General features: G+C 38.1%; 1 protein-coding gene across 1 annotated transcript; it reads right to left on the bottom strand.

Moving 5' to 3' along the window:
* Positions 1-3,124: 3,124 nt before the first annotated feature.
* Positions 3,125-23,674, bottom strand: hck (HCK proto-oncogene, Src family tyrosine kinase). Its single transcript, XM_080899006.1, has 13 exons — positions 23,412-23,674; positions 12,715-12,854; positions 10,614-10,647; positions 9,992-10,085; positions 9,738-9,833; positions 9,363-9,466; positions 8,721-8,870; positions 8,194-8,346; positions 7,901-8,083; positions 7,519-7,595; positions 5,509-5,662; positions 5,084-5,215; positions 3,125-4,211 (listed from the first exon to the last, which is right to left on the bottom strand). Exons 2-13 carry the CDS (start codon positions 12,844-12,846, stop codon positions 4,009-4,011), a joined length of 1,512 nt encoding a protein of 503 aa, XP_080755132.1. The 5' UTR covers positions 12,847-12,854; positions 23,412-23,674; the 3' UTR covers positions 3,125-4,008.
* Between the last annotated feature and the right edge of the window lie 519 nt (positions 23,675-24,193).

The following is a 24,193-nucleotide window of genomic DNA, read 5'->3' as shown; positions in this document are numbered from 1 at the left end:
TGCAAGATATCTCACTATTTTTGACTTTTCTGAGCCTGTCAAGTCCTTCTTTTGACCCATTTTGCCAAAGGAAAGGACGTTGCCTAATAATTCTGCACACCTGATATAGGGTGTTGATGTCATTAGACCACACCCCTTCTCATTACAGGGATGCACATCACCTAATATGCTTAATTGGTAGTAGGCTTTCGAGCCTATACAGCTTGGAGTAAGACAACATGCATGAAGAGGATGATGTGGACAAAATATTCATTTGCCTAATAATTCTGCACTCCCTGTATTTCTATCTTTTATTAGATGTACATGTGGTTTGGTTATTTGCCTTTTGGTTGAAAGTACACTGAGAGAGGACTTTTTTTATTAGTGATCTTAATAGTAGGTTTTTTCATATTAATGTAATTTTTGCGTCTAATTGAATACAATCTATTTGTGTATGATTGTCAGTCCAAAGAGGGAGAGAGGAAAGAGGGGAACGTGAGGAGAAAGTACAAGGTCAGGAAGAACCAGGTAAGAAAACAGACAGGGAACAGTGACAGGCACAACAGAAACTGTTAAGCTGACAAAGAAAAAAACACAAATTTTACTCTCACAATCTGGAAGTTGTGTTCTCCCTATATTAAAGCTGCTATACAGAATCTGCAAAACAAACTGGGTTGAATTTTTTTTTTGACCCTCTTTAACAACATTCCAACATAACATTATCATTGATTGGGGAGATTAAAATTAATGATATATTTTTATGTGGTTCAGCCACAACTCTACTAAAACCTCAGCCAATAATAGATAGGCCAACTTTTAGACCGTCAAAATCTTATGATTTAATAAAGAAATTTGCAGACTTGCACAGAGATGGTAAAATTATGATGACTGATTCGGAGATGAAGACAACAGATGACGAGGACGGGGAGGAACAGGGGTTTAAATGCACCAAGGAGACAGTCAGAGAGAACTCGGGACAACTGGAGACAATTAAGGATGCAGGGACTGACAGAGACAGGGAAGAAGTCTCATTGTGACAAGTAGTTTATGTTGCCTGGCTGGGCAGCTCTCTGGGTGCTCAGTACCCCCAAAGCTCTGATCCTAGAATTGCCTCTGTTAAAAGCTAACATTATACCAGCTAATGTTTTCCTCTGATTAAAGGCTGGTTACATTTTCACATTTTTTAAGAGTTTATTTTCTAAGAGCCAAACAATGTTAGATCCACTTCAAGGAAAGTTTAACTAATGCCAGCTAAGAGCAGCTAACAGCATCAAAAACAGCAACACTTACCAAGTGAAAAGTTCAGGGTATCCTCAACAACTCATCTCATTATCAATGTGATCAGACAGAAGTGAGCTTCACTGACTCCTTGTATTGGACTCCTTTCACAAAGTTTTGCAGCCTCCTTCATAGTAGTAGATGTGAAAACATATTGACAGCTGAGGTGAGCTGCGAACTGATAGCCTAAACTTACTGCCATAAATTACAGCCAAAGTTGGTTGTCCTACAGTGGCCAAGTAACTAGGATTATGCAATTGAATTAGGAGGGGTATAAAACATAATTCAGTTGATTGCAGTTGACTGATATCTAACGATGAGATTTTACACACTGTAACTTTCAGTTTTTGGGACAAGCAGCAAAAGAGAACAACAATCAAAATGCTGATAATGCTAATTATATTGCATGTGTAGCTCATTCTAAATTCCTTGTTAAACAACATATCATTTTGTTACCATCTCTGTCCAGTCAACGAAAAATTCACTTAAATAAACAATTATTTAATTTATTATTTATAACACAATGATGATGAAATCTGGTTGGAGACCCTTCTATGAACTTTTGTCTTAGGCCCCAGCAGACTCTCTCTAGACACATTTAATTAGGCATATGTCTGGGTTTATGGTGAGGTATCTTACAGGTAGTGGAATCATTGCTAGAGTCACATTTAAAATATGTTGCTTGCTGTTACACCAATACACACTTATAGTTTTTAAAGTAGTTTATTCCATTTCATGACAGTTGCATTGACAGAATCAAGCATCTCACAAATATCACAAGGGCTTTATATTGAAGAATTAAGAAAAACACTAAAGTATACTCAACTTTGTGAATATAACTATATACAGTGCTAGCAATGATTTAGTCATCATTGTAAATGAATCATACCTGTTTATATAAGAAAAAAAAGCTCTCATATGTTTTGCTCACAGTCCCCACTCTATGAATGGCATTAAATTTGTCACAGCATGAAATCGTTAAATCTTACTCCCCCCCCAAAAAAGCTCTTCTGACATCTGGGGCCCCTGAAATGCATTAGAACCACTCAAGTAGTAAACTTAGCATTGCTTTTAGTATATGATTTACTATTGCTGATCAACTACAAAAGAAATGCTTGTTGTATTGTGCAAGAAATCTACTATTTTCAAGATGAGACACATAATGTAAATAAAATAGAGCAGTCATCGTTCCTTCACAAAAACGAAAATAAAAGGCATTTGCTGTTAGGAAGACACTTCCATTGAAGATACAATGGCGTTCAGATCATAAAATTAGCAAAAAAGTCCAATGTGAAATGTACCTATGCACTGCTTTCTCAATAATTTAAGTAATAAAAGAGAAACATGCAGGAATCAACAAGCATCATTAGCTAAAGAGCCTGAATGTTTGCATCTCTTCATATATATCAATGTCTATACAGAATATATCGTACACATTAAGTCTGCAAGAAAGATCCACTGCAAAAGGCACTATAAAGAAGTAATGCTAAATCCACAGCATAATGAAAAGTATAAATAGTGCTTTTAAGCAGAATCAGCAAGACAATACCCGCTTTCCTGTGAAACACCACAGTTTTATGGGAGGAGGGGGGCAGTGGTGGGATTGCTTGTTTTATTATAGTTTTATTAGAGCTGAACACATTTTCCTGTGAACATCTGTGTTGTGGTTGATGGCTGGACAATGTGCGCTAGAGCATAACAGCAACCTCCAGGTGTTTGTGAATGGGGCCATGTTTGTGCTACCATAATATTTTGTGAGTGAGAGAGTCTGGTTTAATGTGAGCTTAAAAAAACCCTTCAAAGGCATTCGATGTTAGGGACTGTACACAAATTACAGTGCTGATAAGAACAAAAACACGCAGGGCTATTTATAGTTTGTTTTTGTTTAATAAAATAGTTTTCTGCCTCTTGCAAATTCACTCTTTTGTCCTTGCTCTTCTGAACTCTGCAGGCGCTCTTCACGTGCAGTGCATATACATATTACCCAGGAATCTTTTTTTCAAGGAACTAAAAGGTTACGTCATGCATTGGTGCACTCTAGATCTCCTTTTGGTTAGGCAAACTAGTCTGCTTGCACATGGAAACATTTTGAAGAGCTATGCCACAAACTTCTCCAGTCCTGACAAGTTGGTGTTATTTTAGAAAACAGAAAGGTTGAAAAACAGAAAGCTCCACCTCTAAAGTTCCTGGAATCTAGAGTTCCTGGACTTTGAGGGGGGAGGTTTGTCTGGTTTGTGCAATTCCTCCAGAGTTTCTGGAAATACGCTTTTCAGGAGACTCTTTCTGGTCCTTCTAACCCATGCCTCGCCTGCAAAGTGAAGTAATACAACTCACCCCTCCCAAAATGTCAGACAATGTGTCCTGTGCGTAACATTCAACTTCCTTACAGTAATCCATGATACGTCCAGTCTGTAATAAAATGACTACAAAAAAATGATTACAGGTACAAATGATGGATGTGTTTGTGCATCACTTATTATATCGGGGGCTGCAGATATAACAAACCTGTGGGACTATTAACAAAATTAAGAATCTTACATTGTGACTGCTTCCTTAAAGAAAACTTTCATGCATCTATAATTGCTGTACAGTCCCTTATTACTAAGAATTATATGTTTATAAATTAGAAAAAGATTGAGACGCAGATAGACAGAACTGTAGAGATTGTATATATGTGTGTGTGACCTGAGCTGCATTGCTTCCTGTAGAAGTTACAGTAGGTGTGAATGGATGTGCTCTGAAACATTAGCCTCATGGCTGCTGCTGATACTGGCTCTCTGTGGCTGTGTAGAAATCCTCCAGGACGCTCTGCAGGTAATCAAAGGTGGGGCGGTCCTCAGGCTTGTTCTTCCAGCACTCCATCATGATGTCATATAGTTCCTTGGGACAGCTATCCATACGTTGCATTCGATAGCCCTTCTCCAAGTGGCGGATCACTTCTGGATTGGTCATACCTGAAAATAATGGAACAAATAAAAGTAAAAAGAAGAGGACTAATGTAGGAGTAAGACAATCTAGAGTGCTTTGGTGAAGGTGATAGTTCATTTGATTAGTTGGTCGATGAACAACTTTGATTCAGACTAAAAACTACAGGATGGACTCAAGAAAAATACTTATGGAAAATCTCTGTCTTTGTTAATGGATAGGTTTATCTATCGCCTATGGATAGCTTCTCCCTTCATGATAATAACATTCCAAACTAAGGCAGCTATGTTATAATTTTCCACTCAAGGTGACGTGGCTGCAGCGAATGAACTGTTATTTAATCTTAGTTGTACTAAGAGGAACTTAAAGAAGTCACTTGCTAACCTAAACTAGCATCCTACTTGTTATTACAGTATAGTAAGAATGCAATCTGCCAGTGAAGCTACCAAGCAAGTGCTAGCAATATCTGATAGATACCATTAGAGCACTTCCTCGTTCACAGACTGTACATACAGTAAGACAGGATTTGTTATTCAAAGCATGCCTCTGAAATTGCTGCTCCACCTGACTGTTGTCTACCTCAACTTTGTGTTTATCAGAGCAAGAACACTACTATTGTTCATCTTCTTTAATACAATGTGTCTGGGTTTTTTTTTTTAACATTCTTTAGATTCTTTAGTGTCCTCCTTAAGTATAAAGTCATGTGTTGAATATCTCTAGTAACATTCTAACTTTTTATACAGCCATGTTTATATATTCAAAAAATCCCATGCTAGCTTGTTAGATTTATTGTCTTAGTAGGCCACTTTTAACCAAGTAAGCTTCTCCTGTTTACCAACTATTTGTGCAAATGTCCTGCTTTTCATGGGATTTGTGTCAAACTCTTGTGTTTTCCACTTACCAGGGTATGGTGTACGCCCATAGCTGATAATCTCAGTCAGCAAGATGCCAAAGGACCAGACATCAGATTTGATTGTGAAAGAACCGTAGTTTATGGCCTCAGGGGCTGTCCATTTAATGGGGAACTTAGCACCTGGTTGGAAATAATTGAAAACCCAGTTAGAATAGGAACTAATGTTGACAGTGAGACATCACTTGTCACCTAATGATACGGATCTCCTGGTGACATGTTTACAATGTGCAAACCATGAGGTAAGTCGCTCTTATCGTCATTCTCTGCTTGTTTTGTCATTTGGGTCGTAATCTGATATTTCACTGACACAAAGTCATTTCCCTTTGATTGATGAAACTGTGACTGCTGCTATTCCATCTGTTCTGGGACGATACTTGCCCGGATCTTTTGTAATAGGAAACATTGCGCTGTACCTTCCCTGGCTGTGTACTCGTTGTCTTCAATGATACGAGCCAGGCCAAAGTCGGCAATCTTGCACACCAAAGCCTTATTGACCAGGATGTTGGCAGCTCTCAAGTCTCTGTGGATGTAGTTCCTCTGCTCAATGTAGGCCATCCCCTCGGCAATCTAGAAACAAAAATGACAGAGGACAAAAAGTTGTTGCCAAAAATTAATATCACTGGCAAGGAAACACTGTTCCCTTTTTCTTTCAGTTCATTTTACTGCTGGTAATAATAGCAACAGATATTTTGCTATAATATGCATGAGGATTCACATGGGTACTCTTTCCCTTTAGCACCTTTGTGTTACTGCTTGATAAGATCAGCCTCTCTTGCTATCTGATCAATAAACTTGAAAAAATCAGTCATGGTATGATTTAATCAAAGTAGGTGACCTTTTTCCCTTCCCCTTCTCTCTCTGTTCTTTGTATTTAATAGGAACCACCTCAACAGCAACAGCAACAAATATGCATGCACCCCCACGGATTAACTGCAAAAACCTGGATGTCTCACTCTCTTTGAAGGTGGTATAGTTGTTAGATGGGCTATTTCAGAAACTGCTGATCTCCTGGGGGTTTCCCACGTTACCCTCTCTAGTGCAGAAGAGAAAATATCAGTTCCCTGAGCAAAAATGGCTTGCCTATGTCAAGTTAGAAGTCAGAGAAGGATGGCCAGACTGCTCTGAACTGATATGAAGTTTAACAACTTTAACCACTGTTTACAAAATGGTAAGCAGAAGAACATCTCTGAACACACAGATATTGAACCAGATGGGCTACTGTAGCAAAAACCACTTCATACTATATGCCACAGCTGTCAGCTAAAAACAGGAAACAGGCTGCAGGTCATGCAGGAGTTTTTTAGTACTAACTAAGCACTGTTTAACCACCACTGCTTATCTAATTAAAATGTTGTTGCTAAGCATGGTAAATGGCCTGTATTTGTATAGCGCTTTACTAGTCCCTAAGGACCCCAAAGCGCTTTACACATCCAGTCATCCACCCATTCACACACACATTCATACACTCATGACCATGCCTTTATGACTATAGTGTGTGTATCTTCTCATATCTGCTTGCAGATAATCTCAAACTGCTTTTTACAATATCAGTTCACTCTAGGCTACTCAAAAGGCCTCAAAGTGATCAGAACTTAATCAAATAGAGCACTTCTGGCATGTGGTGAAACTGGAGATTTTGATCATAGATCCACTGCTTAACTGCATGAAGCTGTCATGTCAATATAGATCTAAATCTGTGAGGAATGTGTCCAGTACCTTGTTGAATCTATGCCACAAATAATTAAGGCAGCATTCGGAGCTGCCTTAATTACTCAATCAAGTACTAGCAAGGCGTAACTAAAGAAGCTGCTGGTGAGTGTGTTTGTTTTGTGTTTACTGCGAAAGACTGTTAGCACAAACTGGTGATATGTAGGTAAAACTAAATAGGATTTAAGTGGAATGGTAATTACAGTAAACTAGCCAGTTAGGGTAAAATAAGCACATATTCTCAAGGCACACTAGCTTCAAAGAAATGGTAGCTGCTTGAAAATTTGAATTTAGCCTGTTGATGTGTAACAGAAAATGTCTGTTTTTGAAGATTTACATTCATTCTTAAAATATTCAGCACAATAGCACAATGTAACCTGTAGTTCTTCTTTCATTGTTCCTCTTTGTAGTTAATATTTCCTTTTTTTCATTGACTAAACATGGTTGGAACATTTTGTTCGGTGTTACTGATAGGCCAGCACCATTACATTATCCTTCAGGGAGTTTTAATCATTTTACTTTGCTCAGTTTTACAGTTAGAATTTCTCACAGAGAACATCAACACAAGAGCTGAACTTTGAAAATGATTTTAATATTGGGACGTGTGCTTTGCACTGCATACAAACACAAGTTTCATTTACAGCCAGAAAACCAGGGAAACAGGTGGGACAAGCTTGCAAAAGCACCAGTACTGAATGTGACCAATATATTCTCACCTGAGCAGAGAAGTCAATGAGCTTTGGAAGCTGGACTCGGTTGCCCTCATCACTCTTTAAGAAGTCCAATAAACTACCTGTAGGCACACAAATGCAAAAGTATTAACAAACAGATGGCATTAGTTATTAAACTGATAATTATTATTATCACCCATTTTAACTATAGCCACTGCTTGTATTAGCTATGATCAGTTCATCTTTTTCAAATGTTCTTTTACCTCACAGCAAAGAGCATCTCCCTTCATTTTTAGTGTAACATAGTGTAAACATTTTGAACGTAAATGTCATGGGAAAACACTTTTCAAAGATGTTGCAGCAATCGCTGACATCAATAGCCCATGTGGACATGTACAAATACACACTCAGGCACACACACACACACCTTTCTCCATGAACTCAGTGATAATATAGATTGGCTCCTCTTTGCTGACGACAGCATGAAGTCGAACCAGTTTGTCATGTTGTAGAGTCTTCATGAGGTTGGCCTCCATCATGAATGCTTCCACTGACATGCTGCCAGGCTTCATGGTCTTCACTGCTACCTTTGTGTGTTTGTTGTATGTGGCTTAAAACAAACAAACAAACAAACAAACAAAAAATTACGTTTAGGAAATGGATTTCTATCTAACATCACAATAAACAAATGGATTCTACAATGATGAAGATCTATCTCACCCATCCACACTTCTCCAAACTGGCCAGCACCGAGCCTCTTATCCAGTTTGAGTGAAGATCTTGGGATTTCCCATGCATCCTTCTCCCACGGCTTTTCAGGTTTTGGACTCAGGCATGGGTTAGTCAGGGACTGGCAGAGACCATCTCCTTGCTCTGTATGTAGCAGAATGAATATTTAGCAATTTGATTTTGTACCTCTGTGGTAGAAAAGTATAAAATAAGAAATAATGCTATTGAGAAATCATGATAGTAGTACTCGTCACAGAGCAATGCAATATTCCACAAAGGCTGCCATATTAAAGTTGGCCAGCAGAGTGTGCTCTGCACTACTATAAGAATAATGTTCAGTGGAATGCAAACTAAGCTGGAGCTGCTTGGCCGCCCCCAAGAAGTCCCAACGTCAGCAATTCAATGCAAACAGAAGATAACCTAACTGTGCTATTAAAACACTGTGAGCACAGCTGTGAAAAGTTTGAATGAGTCAGCACTGGACTAGAGCGTGAGATTGGTTGATAGCTAGAACTCACTCTTGTAATGGCTGACCAGTTCCTGCAGGGTGCTGAAAGTGATGCGGGGAGAGATATAAAATCCTCCATTATCCAGTGTACGAATCTTATAATGCTTCACTGTGTCACCGGACTGAGGATCACTGTCCCTGACAGACAGAGAGTAGCTGCCTGTGGAAAAGGAGAAACAGCATCTTATCCACAGGGACTGTTCAAAGCAAATTAAAGCAACACACAAGAGGTCTAGCTTGAACTGGAGTGTCTTTTCTCTTGTTTTTGCTTCATTTAGGGAAACAGAAAAAGCTGTGAGCATCACATGGACATTCCATCACAATTTTAATTTCATTCACGCTAGTGTTAACAGGAAGTCATATGTCTAGTTTTCAGACACTTTGGAAACATAGCATTCATTTTCAAATGAAATATAAGTCTGCTAAAGTATCCTTTTATCACTTCTATAGTTATGACTCTAAATGCTAATATTAAAACTAACTAAAACTAACTATTAACATTAACAAGTAATTAGCCCATGTATATACTGTCCTTTGTTACAAAGAAATATTAATATTATTATTTTAATGTACGATTTGGTCCATGTTTCAACTTTCTTCTCTTAGCCAACAAAAGAACAAAGAGTGTCTTTCTCAAATATACATCACTTACCTTTGGTAGTCTCACTGTCTCGGATCATGAAGGATCCAATTTTGTTCCCAGGGGCCAGCAACTGCCTCTCAGCATCTTTCCTGCTTACGCCCTTAAAGAACCACCTTAACAGTAGGAAACAGATAAGTCAGTACTGAAACCTTGTAGCGGCTATTTTGTATATGCCCTCATTTTACCTTCATATTGTTTTCTGTGTTACCAAGTTCATTTTCAGTTTAAAAACGTGACATCTAAATATGTTTAAATATGTTTAGCTTACATAATGCTCATTTCCCTATTATCAGTAATAACACTATGTCATGTTATTCGTTTTACTAGTATGGTACACAAGTGTGTGTGCATGTGTGTTTTTGTGTTCAGAGTGAGTCTGCTTACTCCTCTGCCTCCAGAGTATCTTTGGCTACATAGTTACTGGGGATGTAGCCTTCCTGACTTGTACTGATTAACATAGCTCTCCACCACTCGCCTGATCTGCAGAGAGAGTAAAAGACAGCATCTGTGAAGACTTAACAGAAACATGGCAAGTCAGAAGTGTCACAAGTCCCCAAACTAAATTTGGAACACGGAACAACCTGATAACTCTTCAAACCGCAAATAATATAAACCATCTTTTTTGTGGTTGAACTTACTCCTCTAAGATTTTCAGCTTATCTCCCTTCTTGAAGCCAAGGTCTCCCTCATGAATGGCCTCATAGTCGTACAGTGCCATGGCAATACTCTCCCCTAAAGCAGAAAAAAGAAAGCAGAGGAAGGCCTCATGCACTGTTGCTGTCATGTGCAGACTAAAACTTTTTTTCATTTCATTTTTTCATTGTCACCTTAAATTATGTGCATGAGGTTTTTGGCCAGTACTCCTAATATGTGAGAGCGACTGATTGTTCTGTTTGTTTCAGCACTAGGTTCACCGTTTTCTGGCTACAAGACTGACTTCTTTGTATGCTTGATAATAATAGCAATAGGGTTAGTTTTGAAGGCCTGCGTGGTGAGGCAGTGTGAGGGGTTATCGCTCTGCACACACACGCTGAGTCTTCTTCCTCTTTCTGGCATAAAAGACATAGCTTTCTGCATCTAACCAACACTGACCTACATCTTGGTTTTTTAAATGTGACATATCTATTCTCATATATCTGTGACATGTATTTGTGATGGCAAGGAAAACACCTGTAACTGGCTAAACGTGCTACTGTAATAAAAGATGTGGAATGAAGTCCCGACATGTTAGTGTTGCTGTACGTATAGAGTGAGACTCACCATCTGCAATGTTTGCATTGGAAGGCATTTTGGCCTGTGGAAAGACAGATAGAAAAAAAAGTAAGTTCTTTCAAATAATCATTTCAAAATCTACAAGAAAATTGTTTAAAGCTGTAGTAATTATTACAAATCCTGCACAAAACACTAGTGCAGGATTGGACAACAAGTCCAATTTTTAGTTAAAAATTGGACTTGTTGTCCACCCACTTCCTGGTGGTATTATGATGTCACATCATGGTAGTTATTCTCTTCAAATTCAATAACAATAAACTACTGTACAATTTGAATGAAATCAAAGTTATCTGAAATCCATAAAATTGGGTTATGAATTGAATGTGTGTGATGACATAGCTTAAGTGCTGTCACATGCCTCATGGCCATTAGGTTCGAGCACATTAATGTGCTTCAATAAAATAACTGGTTCTTATTCTACATGGGTTTTTTAAAACTCCATGCTGGAGGCATGTTACTGAAAACACACATTTCGAAGGAAGGAAGGACTTTATCATATCAAATCTAGAAATCTAAATGTGGTACAGAGTAAATTTTGTTTGAGGTTTCTGACATGTAAGTCGGCTCTTCGTGTCACACAGTTTTTGACACAAAGTGTTTATTTTTTTTACAATGATAAAAATAAACAGAGTTATGTAGAAACCAGGCGTGTAGATGTAACATCTGTATATTTAGACATCTGTAAAAGAATACTATGTGCAAGTCGAGAGCTGTCTTATCCCTTTTCATTCTACATCTCCTAGCTGACTGCTGTGCTCTGCTTCTTCTTCTGTTACTTCCTCTTTCTTGACTAAGGGTGAAAGAGATGTTATAGTCAGTACACAGGAAACAGTAGCCGGAAGAACCGCACTTACCGACCGCAGCACTGCTGCTTACCCGTGCCACAGATCAAAGTCTGGCCAGTATGCAAACTCACAACAAGTCACAGGCTAGTTAAGAGTGTGTGTTGTCACGCATATATCCTTTTTGAGTAGCACAAGAGAAGTGACTCCTATCACTTCTGAATCAGTGAAATGTGTTCTTACTCTTCTGTATCATTAAAGTAAAGTAGTACTTGTAATATGTTATGAATAATAATTATTTGTCTTTTAAAGCCAAAAATCTGTCTGCCCCTTTTATTTGGACCAAAACAAAAAATGGAAAGTACTTTCTGTTTATTTACTACAAATATATTTCAGTTTGATTCTACTTCCGAGCTACTGCACTTATTTGCCAGCTGTTGTTTATTTTAAGACGTCAAACATTAAAGAAAAAGAGGTACATTTATCAAGCGCTTCTCTAAAAAAAATTACATTACGTGGAAAACGGAATGTACATATGAAAAATAATGGTATGTTATCATTTTCCATTTGTGGCCAACCATTAAGTTAAAAGCCACTGGGTTAAAGTGTCCAGTAGCATTAAGTAGCTACAACAGTCACTCGCTAGGGGAAGTTGCGTATTCCTTAACTGGTTGGTGAGTGGCTGCTGCCTCTCACTGGTCACAAAGAGGGTGCTACAGCGTGCATGCAGACAACCTGCTATTGTTACCTTTGGGTGACTAAGGCGATCGCCTGGTGACCAAAGCAGGATTTTTTTTTGGTGCAGCACACCAATCAATCACTTGTCAGCTTTTTTTTATGGTGGTTACAATAGGGTTACTGAGCTGTATTGATGCTTTCATAATGACTGCCTTCAACCACTTGCATATTGGTTGGAAAAGGCCCTTTGAAAAAGGCCTGTGTGACTGGGGTCTAACCTAAGACTAAGGTAAATAATGATCAAAAATTGGTGGTATGAGTGAATGTGAACATAAATGGCTGTCTGTCTCTGTCTCTGTGATGGACTGGCCACCTGTCAGAGGTGTACCCTGTACCTTGTCCTATGAGAGCTGGGATAGACTCCAGCCCAAGTTCAGTCAACAATTATGGTAAAATTATATTGCTAATACTGTTGCGAGTTAGACCAGTAAATACTTTTACAGTACATTTAACATTATTTAAGTGTGTCATCTAGTAGAACCTAACATATAGCCAGTGGAGGCAATAGAGGCTAATTGCAGGCTAACAATATGAAACACTTTATGCTGTGACATAAATTGACTACTTACAGCTTTATTCCCAGAGTTTCCTGTGGTTGGGTCTTTGACATAGTGGGCAGTCTGTGCTCGGTTCTGCAGATCATCATTACCCGTTCCTTTGCTGTGAGGCTCCTGCTCCTTTTTTGAGCCCACACAACCCATGGTGCCTTCTGCAAGATAACAACAAGAGGAGAAACAGCAAGATGTGAAAGTGTGGACATCAGCAGCATTTTTCAGGGTATTTGCCCCCTAAACTTAATAACTAGTTGTGCAACCTTTGGCAGAAAAACAGCAATCAAGCATTTGTGATAACTGTGGAGGACTTTTGGCCAGTTCTTCTTTGCAGAATTGTTTTAATTTAACCACACTGGAGGGTTTTTGAGCATGAATGGCCAGTTTAGGGACAGTTACTTTTACACAGCATTGTATTGGTTTTATTCAGAGGAGAGTGGAGTGTGCAAAATAAATTAATATAGTTTAAGAATTGTGGAATTTTAGTATCAAAAACGGCAACAAACAATATGATTCTAGCTTTTCGTACACAGAAGGAGTTAGGATGTTTAAAAAGCACAAGATTCATAATAAATGTGTAAAGCAGTGGTTCCCAAACTTTTTTCGCTGGCCCCCCCTTTGTTTTACAGAAAAATGTTCGCCCCACACACACATCCATATTTTGCTCAATTGAGGTTAATTACACACCTCAAACATTTAGTAAACAATTAAGCAAATACAAGTAAACTGCAGGTAGTAATAAAATAAACTACTAACTCTTTTACGCTACGTCCACACCTACACGGGTATTTTTGAAAACGCAGCTGTTTCGTCCACACGTAAACGGCGTTTCGAATCACTGAAAAATGAAAACTCATTTTTTGCGTTTACGTGTGGACGAGGAATACAGAGTTCGTCATGCAACGTTAAAGGTATGTGCCTTTTTTCACCTCACGCTGTGCGCCACGTTATTGTTTACATGAGAGGAATTGCAGAATGGCAGATAGTCAGATTAACAGTATTTTGTCTCTATCTTCAGGTTTTACACGCTTACATATAAACACACAGTTTCTGTCCCTCTATTTAGAAAGGCAGAGGCGTCACGGTTTGATTATTTTACATGTAGTTGTTTTTTTCCTGTGTAATAATGTTCAACATTGCTATCAATAAATTTTTCAAAAAAATGCCTCTCTGTGCAAAATGAGTTTAAAAACATAAACAGCTGTGGGATACTGTTTGTCCTGATTTAGACAGGGGGAACAAACTGGCAGGATCAGCCTGATGTTATTTATATCCCACTGTAACTTTACTGTATAAAGAGCAAACATCTCCAAAATGTCAGGAGTAGTTAGTCATTACAACAAGTGTTTGTGAACTAAAAATCAAGAATGTGGAATACTGTTTGTCCATGATTTGAAGAGCCCAGGTGTGCTCCCGACGAAGGAAAGACCAATTCTGCAGGGGAGACCAAAGGGAAGATATGCTTCTCCATATTTTCTAGTCTTTGGCTTAAAATAAAGTTGGTTTGGAAACATATTCAGCTATGCTTCATCTCCTGCTTTGCGTTTGTGTTGGCTCCCCGTGCTAGCAGTGTCCAAGCCTTGTTTTTTTTTTTTAAAAAAATTCCCTTTTCATGCAGCGCCCCCCCTGCAATGGCTCTGCGCCCCCCCTAGGGGGCGGGCCCCACACTTTGGGAAGGTCTGGTGTAAAGAGTTAGCTAGCTTCTCTTACACATATAAGCTTAATAAATTATTTCTCAAATGACCTTTGAAAGAACTGCAGAGGATTCTTCGCTTAGTTAAAGTAAATCCAGATCCTTCCTTGTAAATATAAGCCGAATATTAATTTGATTACAATCGTTAATTTTTGGTTTTTACTGCCGAATAGGGTTGTCCACACAGGAAACAACTAAAATCAACCAATACCTCATCACAGCTCACAATTAAACTTCATGTATCATGTTTTTGCTATGTGGATAAAAGAAAAGAGAAGTAACTCAGGGGGGTGGCTGAGGTGAATGGATGGGCCAATGTTACTTTGAACACGGGAGGCTGGACTCCAAACCAAAACTCAGCATTAGACATTATCTCAACCCAACTGCTCTTACTGTAAATGTACTGAGAAAATTCTCTCATTTTGGGTGTGTAACGTGGGAAAACAGCATGTGAAGATATATGTGTCGCCACAGACGGTAGACTGAGAAGAGAAAGATGCCTTAAAACTCAGATGACCATGAGTAAATGTTTTTGACACACTGCAGGCTTCTGCGAACTCCACACTACTGCTGTTTATTCTGAATAATTCATATGTTCTCACACATGTTCGTGACTCACTTGATGATGTTTGCAGTTTTGGCAAGTAAGTCTTTCTGTGTCATGTGCCAACAAAATAATTTCCACACAAGTCTCTGTTATTCATCTGTAACATCTAGGGAATGCATCCTTGTATCACACTGTTTCAGCGCATTTATGTCTGTATATGTAAATGTGCATGCAGATAAATGGAACAAAGTTTTACAGGAACAAGAACAAAGAGAGAGTCTGTGATAGGAGATGGACACTGTGTTTGATAGCACATGCACAGATAGAGAGGACACAAGAGAGACAGCTGTTCATGTCTGATCTCCCGCCACCTCAGAGAGGCAGATTATCGCCCTGAGCAAAGGAAGCCTAAACAGAAAAGCCACAAAGCAGCAAAAAACATCAGCGGTTACAGAATTTTTCATGTTTTCTCCAACTGGCTGTTGATCTGTTCTGGAAGCTGCAGATTATTATGGCCAGCAATAATTACCATACTGTCAATTATGCACAGTGGCGAGCAATGGAAAATGTTTAGACACAGGAAGTGGTGTTACTGAGGTCAAAATTGGTGGCGTTAACATATTTACTTCCCCTTTTCTCTGCTCCAAACCTTGTTCCTCTTCACATGTCTACTTGAGGCCTCTTTGACTTCTTTAATAAAACTCTCAGTACAATACCTCTAGATAATGAACAGTCATGGTGCCGCAGTTTTACTAATGCAAAATTAAAATTAGCGAAACAGTAAAAGAGAGCTTTTTACTCTGTGAAAATGCAACTGTCAGTGTCTTGCCCACGTGTGACGCACCTACAAGACACTTCAAAGACAAACCAACTCGTCCACACAGCCTGAATCAAAAGTGCCAGCAAAAGTGGAAAAAAACCTCAGTTCTCAGGCTGGGATGTTGGTGCATGAAGTCCTGACAGCGCTTCACATTGCAGCATAATTTTAATATCACTGTATCCAGTGATAATATCCTAAATATGTCTCATCGCCAGTACGTGCAGAATCTTTACAAGAGTATAATATCAGTCTGATTGTGTGGGTGCCCAGTTGTTGCTGTGCCCTTGCTACCAGTAGGTGAGAGCTGACAAGCATCACAGTGACTTTAACTTTAAAAGCTGCTTATCCTATTCAAAGTATTATGAACACAGAAACGACTTTTTCAATTACATCTCTGTAACACTCAATATGCAATAAAAAGAACAGCAAAACATTTTTCTCCAAGAGTTATCTACTGCAATTAAGCTCTAAAGTTAAAGACAAGATCTGTTTTGCAGATAATTCAAACTGATCAATTTGCTAAGAGTAGCTTATTGCAGATATAGTGAATGGTTTACAGGATTTTTTTTCACTAAAAAAAATAAAAGATTAAATGTGAAGCATAAATGCATGAATTTGGTCTAATGGCCTTTAGAATACAAAAAGTCAGATTGTGCAGAAGTGTATGGGAAAGCAGATCTCTGTAAACACTTTCACGAGGGGTGACTCATTTGGATAATTTAAAGTCTGCCTAAAAAAACAAACCCTTGATGCTTTTAATTTTTTTTTCATGAAGTAAGGTCCCATTAGAGTCAGAAAGACAGATAAAGCTGTGCATTGTTTAGAGCGGGCCTTATTTTGTGACACGTAGCTACCGCAGTGTTCCAGGGTTTCTCATTCAGATCTAGCCCTTCGCTTGTCATGTCTGGTTTCAAAACGGCAAGATGGTGACAGTTAAAATGCCCTGCTAGGGCCTCACAATGGGGCCACTTTACAGCTGTGCGCAACATTTTTAGATCTAAACAAACTTAAAGGCAGCTTTATAAACCCGATTTATCTCATAAATACTCTTTGTGGTAGCAGATGATTCAACTTGCTGTTAATCCCAGTGCTTATATTCTGCCCGTACATTACAGATACATGGATGCTACTCTTCACTGGAACACCTTGGAAAACAAATCCACTAATGACTTTACTGTAGCTTCTATTTGGAGCTTTCTGTCAATGAACAACAGCAAAACTGTGTTAATCCTAATGGACTGTGCCTCCAGGTTATGAAAGCTGGGAGTGTGAGGATTATCAGTTCTGCAATAGAAAGACCTTGGATTCTTAAGGGCTTAATATGTTGTATTTTGTTAGAAAGAAAAATAAATTTCCCAAAAAAGCTAACCCTTCTCAAATAACGAGGTTGTTGAATGTAACTGCGGTAAAAATTGCGTGCTCATCCACTCCATCATTATGGATTAGAGGGGATGACGACTCCTCACATCAGAGAATTTCTCCTTTTTTCATGTGTTTTCTGAGAATTCTGAAAATTAACATAAATATTAAACATACTGATTAGAACACACTTGTTTCTTTGAAGAGTATAAGAGAAAAAATGACAATGCAGTCATTGTCATTTTTTCTTAACATGAAGCCAACTGAGTTTAACCAGCAAAAAGAAAGTATTTCTAAAGACTACTAATTAACATATATTGCTTTGACAGTACTTAGGAAATACAAATATAACGGTAAATGATAGCACAACCAAAGTGCGTGAAGTCATTGAAAAAAACAAAACACAAAAGTCTGAACTGATGAACTTCAGATATGCTGTTAGGCCTCCCACATACATTTATAAATAGTTGCCATTTCTGGATCTGGATCCATTTTGCTAAGGGGCTGTTGACTTGGGCTGCTAACCCATCTCTACCTAATAAAAACTTAATGTTATGTTACCATCTTTAGTGCTATGCTAAGTGAAATAATAATATATTTTCTAACTAAATTAAGAGAAAGATGTTGACTAGTCCAAAATAAACTATACATAAAGAAATGATCAAACCACTTTACAACAATGTAATTTCATTGTGTCCTGACAATCTTGAAAGACCTCTAACCACAGACACGTGGTGCCACTCCCCTAAACAATATGGCAAGTATACTGAGATACTGTTCTTATAAATAGTAGAGGCCAAAGATCTCTCTCTCTCTCTCTCTCTCTCTCTCTATATATATATATATATATATATATATAGAGAGAGAGAGAGAGAGCATGAAGTGTTAAATCTGGGGAAGCCCATATATATATATATATATATATATATATATATGGGCTTCCCCAGATTTAACACTTCATGCTGAGGCAACTGATAGTCATTACACAAGTCATGTCTGCATAAGTCTTTAATCAATATTGCGCTATTAATCCACTAAATGTTAAACTATTGATTTTAGATTCTAAGAATGGTCTTCATAACAACAAGGTAGCAATACAGTCTAAGTAAAACAGAAAATAAAAAATTGTGTATATAAAGTAGGCTAGCAAAACAAAACCACAACCGTCTCGTCTGTTATGATTCTCACACCTACAAATGTTTACACTAAATGTGAAGCACAGACCAGAATGGAAACATAACTACATCTGTAGTAGTTGTGAATGGCTCACCAGTCACCACCTATAATTCATCTACTTCTGCAGCAGACAAGGAATGAAGCCCCTAATTAGTGATTCATCTCATCAAAGTATACAAAAATAAGGGGTAAATGAACATGGATCCTGTGTAAATGTGAACGTGTATCAGTTTCTGTTGTGTAAAAAATAAAAAAACTTGGTTAAAAAAATGCTTTTATGGCAATTTTGTTTTCACCTTTTATTGGGGATACAAAAGACAAATTCATGGGAAAATTCTTATGCTTTGACTACGCCATCAGTTTCAGTTCTGTGCCTATGCTGTTCTCTTATTGTTTTTTCTCCTCAGCTTGTGGCCGAGACCACATCAACCTTCAAAAAAGCACTATCTGGAACAATGGCTTTGTTAAACCTGTAAAGTCACCTTGTTTCTTTAACAGTAAAATCTTAAAAAACACATGGCGTCTAATGATAGAAATCCCAAATCTATATCTAGTTATCAATCTCCACCCATGAAAAACATGATTTTAATCACAGCAACAAAAGATAAAGTGTGGAGTTTGACACAAGGTTATGTCCCAAAATACTTTTTGGGAAGTAAACTTACTTTCTTGTAAAGAGTTAGCAGGGAGTTTTACCACTCCTATGTGCTCAAGTTAAAAAGAGGCTATGGCGAGGAACCTGTAACCTTAGCATCACGACTGGAAATTGGCTTAAACAAATAGCATAACTCTGAGTCGTCATGTATATATACATAAATATACATAAATATAGGTTACATTAAGATAAAGATAAACAGCCAGTGATGACTGAATCACCGTATGTTGTACGTTACATTTCAGTTCAAAACATCACAAATTGGTGCGCTGTGGTAAAACTATCGTGACTTTATGAACTCATGTAAATGCCCCACTGTAATCACAGCCAGTATTTTTTTCATTATCTTTTCTTTTAAATAAATTAACTGTATTTTTAAAAAATGTTCTTTCTGTTTGTTTTTTGCTGCATAAAAAAAATTATATGGGCACTGATGGTTTGACAGAAGAGACTTTTCTTCATCATGTATTTAATTTAAACACCACGGCGGCCCTAATAAACAGTCATTAAAAAACTTTAAAGGCAGACTGCACATGTGCTAAAGGAGACTTGAAGACGACGCATGATAGCATGATGAATCTGACTTTATCATCTGAGATCAGCTTGGCTCATCTACTTTAAAGACACCACTGACTGTCAGCATTTTTGACCAGACCAAGTAAGGCTGCCATGGCAAAAACCCTGTACTGACTTAACCAGTGGTAGGATTTCTTTTTGTCTTTTTGCTTATGAATTCACTTTTTTTATTAGAAGGAGGAACTTATAATTTCTTCTTTCATAAATGATGCGGTAAAACTCTATAATAAGCACTTTGTTTTTCAATAGCAACGTCTATAATATGACATCACTTTTGGAAAACATGCACCGTGTCTTTCAGAAGAGAAATGCTGCCTTTCAAATTATGCATTTTTGATCTGAGATAAGAAAACATATAGGCTCCCTAGCAAGTGATTTACTTTGATAATACCAACTTCTGAAAGCATATAAGTGAGGGTTAACCTTATGATTACGAGCTCTGATTGCAACTTTAAAGAATTTGTAATGAACAATTAAACTAAGATACTTATTCAGTAATATCATATATGGATGTTGACAGTATAACACCACTGTGTCTTCTAACCGACTCAATCTCTATGGCTGGCAGTGTAAAGGCCCAGCTCAGAATTAGCAACTGATATACTATGCAAATGAGTACCACTCCTAACACTAGGCTGTGTATTCATAAATATATGTATCCATTTTATAGACCCTATTGCAGACTTGTATTTGGAGGCTATCTGCTTCCTTTACCTGTCTGAGAGGTGACAGGTAAACAGGTGAGCAGGTATCAGGCTGCTTTAATGCTCATGGCTTTAACCCTCCTGCCATCCTTTAAAAAACTCACACCCATCACCCTAGGGACCATTCTCAGCCACGCCATAAAAAGACCATATATCCATATTTTATTCCACTTTAAATTAGCCAACCTTGTAAAACTACTTCTCCCTGAAATATTCATGTAAAGTTTTAATTATATTTTCGTTGTTTTAACCCTTCAAATCCCAGTGTTATTACATGAGCGCCCTGTGTTATAAGCCCCAAAAACCAAAAAACGAAACTAAATATTTCCACAAAAAACCAGTTGAAGTAATATGTGATTGTCATTATAAGTAGGCCTTTAGATGGACCAAAGATTGGCACCAACATACATTTTGACCTGCCATTATTTTTTTTGCATTTTTTTTGCAATTTAAAAATTAAAACTTCAAGGCCCTGAGTCTTCATTGACATCCAAGAAAAGAAGAAAAAATAAAATCATATGATGATAATTTGGGGTTGAAAAATAGCGTTTATAATGGAAGTCAATGGGCAGAAAATGGTCCCCAGGGTGATGGGTGTGGGGATTTCTGCTGCTCAGCCATTTTAGGCTGATTTAAGGAATTCACACTGGAATATTAACATTGACAGGTAAAAACTATCCTGTGGCAAGTTTGGTTATATTCCACTGAACACAGTGGAAATGGCAGCCATTTAACACATAGCAGTGGCACAAAAAGGTCCCAAGAAGGCAGGAAGGTTAAGGAAGTATCTCATTTATTATCCTACATTTAAACTAGTCTGCTACAGCAACAAACATGAGCAAAAACTCTCTCAAGGGACAGAGGAGTGGAATTATTCATGTGTGCCTTGTTGGGCGGCCTTTCTTTTTTATGAAAAAGCTGCCAAGCTGTGTTTGTAGCTGTTTAGGACTGCCTCAGGCCATAACAACATCACCTGCCAGCCTGGCAAGGGACCAACAGAAAGAAAGAAAGAAAGAAAGAAAGAAAGAAAGAAAGAAAGAAAGAAAGAAAGAAAGAAAGAAAGAAAGAAAGTTGACATCGTGTCAGCCTGGTGGGTTACTCCTGTGCATCTGTGTATACTGCTGGCACTCAATAACACCTAATAAATTTGGCTGATAGACACATGGCAATCGAAATGTGATAAAACAAAATAAAAACATATACTTTCTATATGAACAAACAATTTTATTTATGGTTTGATTCTTATTTTATTATTATGTCACACAAGTATGACAGGTTTGGGTAACAAAGTTATAATCAGTGTAAGGTTGCACTTATTAACTTGCACGCTTGAAAATAATATCTAGTTTAGGTGGTTTAATGTTATCTGTCATTAATTTCTGAGTTCTCAGAGAAGTCCAATGTGTCTGCTCAAATTTGAACATTAAAAAAAAAAATAATTTTTCATTTGCCAAATAGATAACTAGAGAGATGTTTTCTGTTTGTTTGTACAGTATTAAACAAGTTCAACAGATTTCTAAAATATTTGTGTTTTATTGCTTTTATGACCTGTCGTCCAGTAAATCTTGAAGTAAGAGAGGATTGTCTTCTAATAACTGATCTTTCATAGATCAAATGACTGTAGTCAAGTGTACAGCATTTTAAGAGGACCTTTTCTTATTGACTGTCATGCTGTACAATTCTACTGGTCGATGTTTATTTTACAGAAGTCCAAAGTTTCATAAAAAGACCCCACCGCTCAGGCTTCAGACTGCTTCAAATACTTAAAAAAGCTGAACCGTGAATCACAAAGATGAGCAAGGGGAGGTACTCTCACTTAAATGATGATAATTATATAAACCGGTTAGTCATCTTATTTGAGAAACTAAAATCAGTTAGCAGAATATTGTAAACCATGTTCAATAAATGTTACACATTAAGTTCAGTTGAAAAAAACAATAAAAAATTTGCATTTTTTTCCACTTCACGGAGTCACTTCTTCATTTACAGCAGTGGCTTCTGGGGACATTTTGTACCCGATAATTCTGCACCCAGCGACTTTATAGGGTACTGACTGATTCTCAGTTTTCATCTTTATCAAACAACAAACAACGAAGACTTAACATACATTAATGTTAACACATTTAAAGCATATACACCAGCTTTCCATCATGAGGGTTTAGTCATTAGTCAGTCTCAGAATTGTGTTTCCTTCCAAACTAAACTAACAAACTAACTCATATAAATGTCATGTCAGGATAAATCGTGATTATGTGAAATGACGTGTTTGGAAAAGATGTAAAACTCAGTATGCTATATACATAACATACGTAACAGATCGATTCCACTTCGACTGTGTAATACATAAATTTGAATACAAATTAACTACAAAATTATTGTTTCATGTTTTGTAATGTAATTAAAACAACTGGGTTGCAATAACCCTTTAATTTTCCGTTTAGGACATTTTCGAAAAATGACGCTGAAGTGACTTCAGGCCTATTAATGCAAGACAAGACGAGGTATTCAGCTCTACTAAGTACTGTGATGTAATATCGGCATTTCTGCGGTGTGTCTAACACCTCCGGACTTTCTTTTAGTGCAAGTCTGTGGGGTAAGAGCAGGAAAATACAAACAATTGTCTTCCCCACACTGCAATCATATCCGTCGTCTTCCTTTAGGGGCTTTGACTCTAAACCCATTCAACGTTTAAATTGAAAGCTGGTGTATAAATAGAGAACAGAAGTGAAACTAGTCTTGTTTCTGGTTTAGTCTAGATGGACATTCTAAAAATAACTCCCATGCACCCACTCACACGCACTGTCACAAACACGGTAAAGGACTTCAGACCCTCGTTTTAAAAGATTTTCACATTTAGAAAGTGACGCGGGACACTCTGATAAAGGTGCTTTACTGCTGTACATCCCGGTAACACGGCCCACCGGCTCATCATCGCAGTTTATGCACCGTGACTTCTGCAGGCGGTGGCTGTCAAGCACCGCGAACTTCCTCTTTTTGGAAGTGAGCATCGCCTTTATAAAACTAAAAACTTGTCGATGATCAAACACCCACTTTCCAAGTCTTAAAAAATATTTTATTGTAACCTTTTTACTTCCTACCGTTATCTTTTTTGTGTGTTTTTGTTAAAATTTGTACATTATACCCTCTCACTCACAACACAAGCGAACACATAACAGGACACTTACCGCGCTTTAGTCAGTCGCTTCGACTAGTATCTCTTTGGTTATAAATGATCTTCTAAATTTGGATGAGCGGGTGTCGAATATTCCTCATTTCTTTTAAGTGAGTTCCATCCCTTCCTAACTCGTGTGGGTCATTCCGGACACGTTGACAGGGCGGCGGAGCGCAGCGCACTGGACTTGCAGGAGGAAGTTTAAGCTGTACGCATCTGAGGTGGGGGAAAGAGGAACAAGCGCACACCAATCGTGCTCTTGGTTTCACTGGCTGAAACAGCCGCTGGTGCCTTTGATACTTTGATGGACTCCAGAGCAGAGAGCTACCAAACGCAGGAAGTTGCATCAAGTTTCTTAACTACTGAGAGTTTGTATTTCCAGTTCAGTTTACATACTTGATAACATCTCCTGCATTTTTGCCATATTTGGATTAAAAACCTAATCCAGGTCAGATGGAAAAGGGTGGCTGTGCACAGGGAAGAGTGGATGGATTGGTTCACAGATGCGAGAGGAACATTTGCATGATGTGCGGGATGGCTCGAACAGGTATTCAAATAGTAGTTTGACAGCTATCGTGCTCAGCAGGTCGTTCTGGGGCTGGAGGCAGGCCAGGCAGCAGAGGGAGGAGGGGTAGGCGGTTCAGCCCCGGGGTAACAGCAGCGGCTCAGCATTAACACATGAGAGAACGCTCCCAGCTATAATCCTTAATCAAGAGTCAGGATTAGATTAGAAACGAAGTTCCCTCTGTCTCTCCACCTCCCGAGCAGAGACGGGAGGTGGAGGAGGGGAATCAG

This window comes from Rhamphochromis sp. 'chilingali' (genome assembly GCF_963969265.1).
Source record: "Rhamphochromis sp. 'chilingali' genome assembly, chromosome: 12".
Classification (NCBI taxonomy): domain Eukaryota; kingdom Metazoa; phylum Chordata; class Actinopteri; order Cichliformes; family Cichlidae; genus Rhamphochromis; species Rhamphochromis sp. 'chilingali'.
Note: the sequence above shows the minus strand (reverse complement) of the source record. Positions and strands in the feature narration are given on the sequence as shown.